This window comes from Cynoglossus semilaevis, chromosome 4 (assembly GCF_000523025.1).
Source record: "Cynoglossus semilaevis isolate Cse_v1.0 chromosome 4, Cse_v1.0, whole genome shotgun sequence".
Classification (NCBI taxonomy): Eukaryota; Metazoa; Chordata; class Actinopteri; order Pleuronectiformes; family Cynoglossidae; genus Cynoglossus; species Cynoglossus semilaevis.
The window spans coordinates 3,631,252-3,642,623 of NC_024310.1; the positions used below are offsets into that span (position 1 = coordinate 3,631,252).

Sequence of the window (11,372 nt, forward strand, 5' to 3'; positions counted from 1 at the left end):
GGAAATTATTTGAAAATGTTACTGTGACGGCTGGATCTAAACGTACACAACAACATCTCCCTACCTGCTCTGGCTGGTTGGCGTTGGACAGTGGGATCACCATCCAGATGATGTTGAGGTTGTTGAGGGCGGCGCTGGTGGTGAAAGAGCAGGGCAAGATGGCTGCCTTCCCACGAGCCACCTGGACACTGCTCTGGGACACTGTCACGTCCAGCGCCTGGACACCCACTGTAGGGACAAAGGAGCTGTGGTTAGGGGTTTGGACAGTAGGAGCCAAACAGAGGTCTCAGAACTGTATCTTCATCAGTAACATCTGAAGAAAATGACTTTATTTTCACGTTTATGTTCCGTCAGTCTAAGTTTTATCAGCAGCCGATTAGAACTGAAGAAGATGAAACATCTTCAAGACCCTAAAAATGTCCAGTTGACCTGGATGACCGATAGACATACTGTAGGAACCCACTAGATTGGAAATCTGTTGAACACACAGACACAGCAGCCTGTGTACTGTACACACTCTTATGCATTGTTACTCTTAACAACTGTTACTCTTAACAAACAAACAAAAAAAAACCTGCGCTTCTTGAGCCGGATATCAGGAAGTCTCAGTGTCCTGGAGATTGCTGAGATGTTAGAATTCCCAACCACACCTCAGGAACTGATTTTGTGGAACTTTAATGAATAAATACATACGATTGCTTTTTGATGAACCATCAGAATGGTAAGTAGAGCTAACGGTGAAAAATCAAGTGTCGTTGTGCCCTAATTCTGGAATTCTGATGTAAGTCAAGGAACATTTCATAATAACAACAGTACTACTACTACTACTACTATTGCTACTACTACTACTTGTACTACTACTACTACTACTACTACTTATAATAATATTTATAATTATATAGTTAATAATCATTAAGTCTGTTCAAAAAAAGTCCTGACTACACTGTACTACAGTAAGTACACGCAAATACTGCTGAACTGTACTGTGTCATTTCGACTAGGTGACTGGGTTTGTTATTAGAGCAGCTTTGTTGTCCACATTGAACCTCAATAACAGCAGCTTCCACAGACATAATTTGGTTGTTTTATTTTGAAAACTCTGCTGTGTCATAATTATACCTTAATGAGTCTGACCAGGACACAGAGTCAGAGGTGGGTCTATAAATATAAGTCAGTTTAATGAGCGCAACCTTTAGCACGGTCTCTTTATCAATACTGGAGAAAAAAATACATCTCAGCACCAAGCAGTTCTTAAAAAAATATTCTGGGGAAACAAACATCTTGAATAGACTCTGAAGTATCACGGGAAACGTGTATTAGTTAAGTGGAGGAGCATGACGGGCTGCGGTGGTTTTTCATTTCCTAAACCAGCTTGCCTCCTGCTACTTCCACATGAACACGGTTCATCTTAGAACATATTAAATCACCATGACAGATACAAGAAAAAGAAAGAATTTTTAATTGAATTCACTGTTTCCAAAGCTTTAGTCCAGCAAAGGTCTGTCCTCTTAAGGCTCCAATGGAGCTCCTGCCCTGATCTGGAGTCAGCTGTCAGCCACAACAGACCCACAGAGACAAATGCGTACATGCTGCATCCTATTTCTAGACCGGCTAAAGACATTACAGCCTAAATTAAGTTAGATCTCCCCCGCAAGCATGTATCCATGTCCAAAAACCCCAGTGGGAAGTAATCTTATCCAAACATGGTGAGGAGGAAGATGGCAGTGATATGATTAGAAATAATTGATCATGTCCTGTGAATCGTCCTTGTTAGCAATAATGTTTGATGATGATCCTGCCATAAGCCAATAGTGAAGACCACCAGCAGGTCATCTGTTTGCCAGGTACGGGGTGAGTTAAGCCAGATGCCAAGCAATGACCACCTTGTTGGACCATATGTCAAAATAAAAGCGTCTTATTTTATTATTTGCAGGTGTAATCAGGTGAATGTATGTTTTAACTGCTATAATATTTGGTGAAATAATATTTCACCATCGTATTTGACAGGCGGCCTGTTGTGTCTCTGCTCTGTCCAAACCCTGCTGGACATCCTACGCCTGCGCCCCACTGGCGACAACACTCCCCCCACAGGAGGAGACAGGAGGCACTCAAGCCGCCCACTTCTAATATGGTTTATAGTGTAATTGATATATCCATAAAAGAGCTTCTGGTAAATGATTTTAAATTATGTTATAGTTTTTAATATAGCGTCAGTGTAACTGTGACTCAGCTGAGGCTCCAGGAGATGAACAAAGGCTGATTTCACTGTGAGGGATATGACAATAACTGTGATCACATCACAACGATAACAATACTGATAACACCACTAGTCTGATTCTCCTGAAAAAAAAAGTCTAAAAATAGTTACAAAATGGTTTTTTTTTTCAACAAATGAATAACACTAGAAACTAAATTTTTTTTTTCAACAAATGAATAACACTATAGGAGAAATATTATTTTGATTTTTTTTTTTTTATTGACAGTCTGGACACATCCTGTTGACCTGTGACATTATGAAACCGTCCCCGCTCCTCTTTGACATTTGTCAGTCTAGACTGCTCCTTTTTTCCAGGCTAACAAAGAGTTTATGAAAACACTGAACTGATGATTTATTTGACCTGGTATTCCTGTTGACAGCAGCAATAAATTTAACACTTCTTGACAAGTAGGTAGAGTAGTCTTCAAACGACAGACGAGAGCAACAGGGGGCGGGGCGGTGGGGGAGGATCAGAAAGAAAGAGAGAAGGAGGACATGTCCTACAGCAACATCTTTGGGTCTCCTCTGAGGCAACAGGCTTTCAAACCCACAACAGCTGGAGGGCTCGGCATTTCAAAACACTGGATTAAAAAAAACCCTCTGCGTACACAGAATACAATCTTCCAAGTCAGGAGACACACAAACACTAACACTGGTTTTAGTGTTTGGTAAGCACTTTTTGTAGCGGCTTATATAGCCCCCCCCTTCCTCACCTCCCAAAAATTTCTTAAAAAAGTCCCCACCAGTTTAGATAAAGAAGGTATAAACACACACACATACACACACCGCCATGTCTACTGACATGTATTAAAATATTTAGTATACACTGTATGTCCCACCAGATACATGTATGGCATTTCCTCCTTTAGGGACAAATGTAAAATAGAACCTAAAACCACTTGACAGCTCTGTGGCTCTGCCGTTGCTTGGCATTGCCTCACTATTGCACCAACTTCTGGCCGGGCTTCACAGCAGCTCCTCATCTCTGCTCAGGAACCAGGTCTTTCTGACAAGTCCAGTCGGTCTGTGATGAGTTTGTAATGTGTAATAGATGGAGTCCGACCACACGTATAAAAGATTCAACTGCACAACAGCTGGGTTTGTGTATAACAGTGGGGAAAAACATTGGCTCCTTTGTTTATAGTCTTAGAACTTAGCTTAGCAGTGCTAACGGTAAGCGTTTAGAAGCAGTGACAAAAACCAGCTGATGTTCCGCACTGATGTTGACCATCTGTGGACTGTTGTCACCTTTATTGTATTTCTGCAGGGTGTGGTCACACGGATCTAATTTAAATGAAGAGTGTCTATTTTAACCAAGTATATTTATATTTATAAATATATATTTTACCATTAATAAGCTCGTAAATATGACCAATCTAAAAAAAGTGCTGACGTTGTCAGTGTTGACTGAGTGTGCAGGATTTAATGTGTGGCAGGATATCACTTTCTCTGAGAACTACACATCCTGGCTTTGGTTTGGGAACACTGACAAATTATATTTGGCACAACACATGAACCACACGATACGCCAAGAAAAGCCCGGCCTCAGCAGTGTCAGTGCGGAATAAAGGAAACAGTTTGCTCGGTGGCTCGTCTCGCAAACAACAATTTCTAGTTGTAGATTGTCTTTTTGGTTTCTCCGTGCATTTGTCAGTGCTTGAAAAAAAAACAAACATTTTAATTACCTCCAGTATAAAACAGGACATGATGGCTGCGCTGTACACATCCTGCTAAATGATCAGAAAACAGGCAGGTGGTGTAAGGCAGGAGTCGCTACAAAGAGAGAGGCAGGGGGGAGACAGAGGCAGGGGGGGGACAGAGGCAGGGGGGGGGGAGGAAGGGGGGCCGCGGGGGGCGGAAACAGGACTCGCCGTGGAACGACAACAGGAGTCAAACCGGGGGGAAAGAAAAGCGAGAGAACGGAGCACCACAAACATGGAGGGTTTGTTGTTTCCTGTGAGATGTAATTGATAGAGTCACCTCGGGCGATGCCTTCAGGACCAGAGGAGTCGAGAAGAGAGCAGGCAACAGCAAGGCTTCTCCACAACCGCCGAGTGTCAAAACTGCTGTTGACTAATGCATGAGAAGAGCGTACACCTGAGGAAGCAGGTGTGTGTGTGTGCATGGGTGCGTGTATTTTGTGTTCCTGATATAGCTATACTTGTGGGGACACATTTTGTTGTCATTACGACGACCTTTCGCAGGTCCATACTAAGTAAAACAAAAGATTTGAAGTTAGGATTGGAATAAAGAGATTAGTGTTAGTTTATAGATTGAGATTGGACATTTTTACACCAGTTAAAGTGTGGGTAGAGGTGAGTGGATTCTAGGGAATAAGAGAGAGAGAGAGAGAGAGACTAAAAGGGAGAGTGTGAAAAAACAAGGGAGGGAAAAAAAAAGTAATTGTCAATGACATTGTCAATGTCATTGTTTCACCTGAGCCCAAAGGTGCACACACGCAGACTGCGACGTGCACACACGCACACACACACGTGTAGGGCAGAAGTTATCATCCTGTGTTTTTTATTCATGGCAGCTCTTTTATTCATGGGCTCTTCTTTTTCAGTTCACTTTCAAACAGATGCCCCTGACGCTGTGATGTGTTGAGCCTCTGGCACAGTTTCACAGAGTGTGGGCTGGGACACACAGATGCACAACCACACACAGACATGCTGTTTATGGGCTCAGGCTCAATAATAATTCCACACTAACTACAGGAGATTACACAAACCCAATTTAAACATCTAGGCCCATAAGAACAGGAACGACACCTGACTATCTTTTCATCAGTGTTTTCACCTTCGGTCAGCTGTATCTTCTTGTGAGAAGGCTGAGAAGAAGAAGAGTGGGCCATGAAAGAGCATAAAGTCATGTAACTCCTGCTGGAGGCATGAAAGTTGGCAGCGCTAAACGAGCTTCATGTTTAATCTGCATCGCTTTAGAATTTCTCTTCGGACTCAAAGCGCAAATTGCGATTGCTTCAGTGCCTTTAACCTTCTGCGCTGGAACTGAATCGACTGCAGCGACGTAAGGATGAAATGAGACGCAGGCTTCTACGCGTGGATTTATTCAACCTCACACCTGTGCCTGCTCACAGATGATCGGGGTCCCACTCCTCTTGCAGAAAACCCAGAGGCTTCAAACTGAGCACCGTTCATACAGCAGATCCTGTGATACGGTTTCTGCCCAGGAAGAAGAAGAGTGGCAACCGACCGGCAAGCAGAGGCAGGCGGGTACAACGCTGCTCAACAGCCACACTTTAAGTCTCTTACTACAAGTACTGCAGAGATGATCCACTGGTTTCCTCCACTTGTTTCCTCCACTTGTTTCCTCCAACAGCTCAAAAACACCCTCATGAGCATGGAGGTTTTTTGTCTCAATATGTGGTCCTGCTATAGACTGACCAACTGTCCTGGGTGTACCAGGCGCCCTCGAATGTTGACAATCGGGATTGGCCCCAGTGCCATAAACAAACAAACAAACAAAAAAATCGTAATCGGGATTGGCTCCAGTGCCATAAACAAACAAACAAAAAAAATCGCCACACTTTGGCCCTATCTCTCTGAAGGAAAATTGATTGATTAAAATTGAAGCTTCTTATTTGCCCCACACATTTATAGCCTGAGACTTTACAATAGACAAAAAGTCAATTTTCATCTGCAATTTTCAAGTGTTTGACAGTGATGAAAAGTTTCTGTGAACGAGCTAAAGGCTGATCATCCAACCCACAGGGCTGGGCAGTAGGAGCTGAGCAGGCAGAAGGTTAAAGTAGGCCACTGCCCCGCTGCACAGATAAGCCTGGCCACTAGAATACTATATGGCTCAAGCAGCAAACAGATGGCTCTGCACATGCCCTGGACACAAATACTAGTACACCCACACACAAACACAGTGACCATAACAATCAAGTACACACTTATACTGCGAGAGTATACACAAAACGGACACGGCACTACATTTTTATTTTGTCCCCCTCCCCCTTGTAGGTCATACTGCCTACAGCAGGAAACAAGCTGTTTAACAAATGTCAGTGTCCTTGTCAGTCAGTCAGTCAGTCAGTCAGTCAGTCAGTGTGTACTTGACGTACGTGACATGATGCTGCAAGAAAGACAGATCCCATCGTTTGTTGCACAATTTCAGGCTTTTACACTTAACGTATTGAGCGTCTCCTGTCCTAACGTCACACTCCTAAACTCCAGTGTCTGCACGGGACAGGTTAACACAAACACAGTCTAAGCTTCTTAGTCAGAGCCAGATCCTAACGGCCGCAGCCGACTGATAATACTATGGGGAACTATTCCTGGAAGTAGCTGTTAGCCTATACGGCAACCCTGTCTGTGGTGTCTCCGTAATTGGTTTGTGGGCAGCATGTGTTCTCTTTAAATCGACTTATTTGTTTCTACTCTCTCTTCCAAACTCCATATTTGAACTTGATCGCTCCCTCGCTCTCTCTCTCTCTTTCTCTTTTCAAAAGCCCTTCAGTTGAAGACAGGGAGCCCACCAACCCTGCCGTGGCCACAGGGGAGCTCCAGCACTTCACCAGTGGATCTGGTCAGTGGAGCTATTTTACAATATGGGTCCAGTAATGATTTATAGTCTGGGCTGAGTCCCTGTGTGGCTCACCTTCAAGATGAACTCTCTCTCAACTCACTGCCACTGAGAACACCATCAGCAGAGAATGAGAGAGAGGGAGGGAGGAAGAGAAGAGGGGAGGGGAGGGTGAGGAAATCCGCCAATGTGGATTTCACAAACCTCTTAATTGGGTTCATTAAGGTGAAAAAGTTTTTATATCGCAGACGATGTTTTCACTTTCATCAGCAGTGGGCAGTGGTGGTTAGAAAGGTTGTAGGTTTGAGTCCACCCTTACTCACTATGGTGACGGGTAAAAAAGCACATTCACTTTCACTTTGAGAGAAATGTGTGTTTAATTAATCGAATGTTTTTATTACATTAGATGTTCAAACACAAGTACGACTGAGAATAAAGGTGTGATGAAAAAGGTTTTTCCCCAAAAAAATCACCAAAGGAGGATTGTTCAGACGTTGAACTTTCCTGTGGTCAGTTACTGATAAAGAACATACATTGGAATGCTCATTTGTTAAAAATAGAAACAAACTTCATTTACATTCAAAGCAGTTACCATGAGAGGTGGCGCCCGAGCCAACATCTATGACGGTCAGTCACCGCAGCCTGAGGGATCTGCGGATATGGCATGTACTATTAATGAGGCTAATACGAATGTTAAGAGATAATGCTGTGATTCTGAATGGCCTGCTGGCGCTTCACCATCTCTCTCCATCTGTGACTGTTGAGCAGCTCGACACAGAGAGTCCTGCTCAGAGCAGCAGTGGTCAAACATTCTCTGGGAAAACTGCAGATATCATTTTACATGCAATAAATAGACTGCAGTTGGTGATTTTTTATTTTTATATTTTTCTATTTTGTAATTTATGTCTTTTTACTTGATAACTAAGGCTGTGAATGCATTGGGAAAGTTTGGGTTTTTTTTTTACTCACATCTGAGACTGAAATATCAGTTATCTCTCCGTCTCTCTTTCTATTTTTTTACACCCACACACTCGTCTCAGCTGACTTAACCGTGACATGAAAATCAGCCACGAGGTTCATGTGATTTTCGAGGAAAATTTAATTTCCTCCAAAAACTAAACTCAACAGCAGATAAATAGTTTTGGAACCAACATCGAGATCTTTCCAACTTCTTAGTCCAAAGCACTGAGTTAAAGATTGATAAAACTTTCTGAACTCTTTCTTTTTTAAATATTGAATTATTAATCTGTTCAATGTTTTGATCTGAATATTGGTGCCTCGGTGCTGACAAACAAAGTAATGCTTTCTAACTTATTCTGCCCTCAGATGTTTGATGCGAGGTCAAACGCTGGCTCAGCACACACTGGGAACCAGCTCAAGTATTCATTCTGTGCAACGGTTAAATTTACATGCCATTTTACTCAGAGGACACTTGCACACAAGCACATACACAACAAAATGCACAACAACCTCACACGCACACACACAGAGCCATCTTTCTTCCACGATTCAGCAAAATCTGCAGTCGACCCGCTGAGTCGGCGCTCTTTGGGCAACGAGGGCTCTTCTCCCAGAGAGGGAAGAAGCAAAGAAAGCAGCAAACTTTGATCATCGAGAGGTTTCTGTACAGTCTGATCATCAAAAAGTCTCAGTGCTGATCAGGGCTGGCTGCGTATACGTGACAACCATGCATCAGTGCTGGCTGCGTATACGTGACAACCATGCATAGAGAAAAAAAAAACATTTGACGTGATGATTTTTAACAGTTCAAAAACTGAGGCACGCGGCAAGAACAAAGGATCGCAGAGAGATCGTGTTCAAATGTGTTGTAACTGCTTTAAATCACAGCTTTGTTGGGGTTTTCCTTCTTTTTCTTTGATTCTAGTTTCATTCTCTTAAACTGAGTGTCAAACTCAAGGCCCACAGGCCAATCTGAGCGACCTGCAGAAGCTTAAAAAACATTTAATTGCCTTATAATAAAGTCTGTTATGGGGTTCACCCAGTAGTTGTGAACTGAGACGTCTGTGTTTGTTGTCTGATTTTTGTAATGTAATCAAAAAGTTATTTGAATGTGAGTTTCTTAACCTGATAAATTAACAGTTGTTTTTTATTATACAGACCAATGTACAATATCCGTAACTTATAATAAATAATAATCATTTGCAGAAACATTTATTGATATGTTATAGAGTAGTTACATCTACAGTCTTCCAGTTAGAGCCGGCCCATCGAGGGCAACCATGTTGCTGCTGTGACACCCTGCCTTGAATGCATGTCTGTAAAATGTACAAAATACTGAAAAAAAACAAAACAAAACACACACAGACACACAGAGACACCTATCAGTGACAAATTGACTGATGATTGATTGATGCCAGGCTGCTAACTGTCAGGTTCCACCGTGGGACTCTCGTCACCTCATCGGGTAAATAATGCTCCTGTCAGTCAGTGACCTCTTTTGCTGTGTTAGATTCTGCCGCATAACATTCTCCATACTCTTATGCAGGTGTGTGTGTGTGTGTGTAGATAAGAGTGTGTTTGTGTGGGCAAATGCGCTCCATTCAACAGAGCCCCCAATGCCAAGCACATCTGCTCCGGACGCCCGAGGCACTGCCATATGGCTGGCGAACACGCCTCCTACTTCTCCATCACAAAGAGAGAAATGTTTGCAATAAAAAGAGAAGATGAGTGAACACGAGTGTGCGTGCATGACACGGAGGAGGGCATGTAAGGAACTGAACAAGGGGAGGAAGGAGGAAGAAAGGAACAGCTGATGAACAAGAAGCTGCACGTGCTGCCCATCAGGCAGAGGAGACAGATTCTCTTCACCTCCGAACACACAGTTTTCAAAAACATTTCTGACACGGCGTCGGTCAAATACGTAGTCAGCTCCATTACAGCTAATAACTTGGCTTAAAGCCTCCTCTCTCACCTGGCTGGGGCATATATGAAGGTGAAAAAAGTCTTTCCAAAACTGAGTGGAAACATTGCAGCCATAAACGATTTTATTTCAGGGACTTTCTAGCAAACTGAACACTTCAGTTCTATCAAAGTCTGTGGAACACTGTGACATTGAGAGAGATTCAGGCGAAATCATAATGAACCACCTTCAACCTGAACCCTCATATGGGGTCGCCACGGCAGTAGAATAGCTTTTACACCTATCTTCCTCCAGACGAAACCCAACTTAGGTTTAAGGGACTAAGTCAGGGCTGCCCAATAGGTAAATCGTAAATCGCAATATTAATTGTTGTCAATACTGGTTAAACTGTGTAGTATGACATCAGCAGGAGTCATGGCAGATCTTCTGGTGATCAACTGATGACTTTTCATGTTCATGTCAACATCTATCAACGTCCGTCTGCACTCAAGAGACAATAGGTCTGAACGTGAAATGTTAGGAGATGAAATGATGGAAATTATACATTGCAATTTTTCTACTGCCACTTCTGTTAACCTCACCCACCTCCCCTCCCGCCCCTACACACACTCCACCTCTTAAGAGGTCTATGTGGACGATGCTTGTCATACTTCATCAGATACAACTTCAGCAGTAGAAGAGTCCATGCTCTCCTGTGATGTTTTTTTTTTTTTTTTTTTTTTTTTTTTTTTTATCATTTCAAAAACCTGAGAAAACCTGAGACGTGTCTCCAGGTCCAGGACATGTCCACGTCTGACGTGTGACTCCTTTACAGTAAGAGGTACTGTATCAAAAGCAGCAGGCGGTACTTCTAACTGTTACTGCGGCCTGCCTCCCTACACCGCTCCACTCTGAAGTTCCTCTCATCTCCTCCAGTCTCCTCTCCTCCCTCTCCTTCATCTCCTACTTCTTCTCTCTTCTCTGCCGCCCGGGGCTTTCCATGAAGGCTGCGTTAATATGTGGAAATCAATAGCCACACTATGCTGGCAGTTGAGGCTGGGGCCAGAGATGTGGTGGTGAGGCTGCAGGGATGGGGTTGGGTGAGGGGGGGAGGTGGAGGGGAGGATAGGGGAGTGTGTGAGGCGGAGAGAGAAGAGAGGAGGATATGTTATGCTATAAAACGCAAACCCATTGATCTTTCCTCCACGTCTCTGTGTGAGTCCGCTGAGATTCCTCTGGGCCTGACTGAGAGGCACTGAGCTGGTTCTTGGACTGAGAAGCGGACTCTCTCTCTCTCTGACTCTCACTGTGTGTGTGTGCACGCGTGTGTATGTGTGCGTGTTTCCACTTGCTCTTTGAAAATGTATCCTTGGTTAGCAACAATTTAGGAGCTTTGATGAGTACCCTGTGTTTAGATAAATGTATCTTTACTTCACTTTGACTTTAATATTCGTAAAATACTTCAGTATCCATTAAATCCTTTTAGTCATTAAGAGGCTGCTGATTAAATATCAGTATAGATTTCTGGAAACGTTTGGCTGCCATTCAGTTATAATCATATAAATTACATTATTATCAACAACGTACAGCTATTTAATGTCATGGTACAATAAACTTGTATGGCACATGTTCATGATTCACTAATGTATTGTTGAAAACGTATTGTTTTTCTGTGTCCAATGAGACAAATATATATATATATATATA

At 43.0% G+C, this 11,372-nt stretch overlaps 1 protein-coding gene across 1 annotated transcript in view; it reads right to left on the minus strand.

Moving 5' to 3' along the window:
- Positions 1-11,372, minus strand: part of igsf11 (immunoglobulin superfamily member 11) — a 78,738-nt gene that overhangs the window by 10,095 nt on the left and 57,271 nt on the right. Inside the window, exon 3 of the mRNA XM_017032191.1 lies at positions 65-228. Coding sequence (XP_016887680.1) covers positions 65-228 — 164 coding nt within the window. The remainder of the gene's footprint in view (positions 1-64; positions 229-11,372) is intronic.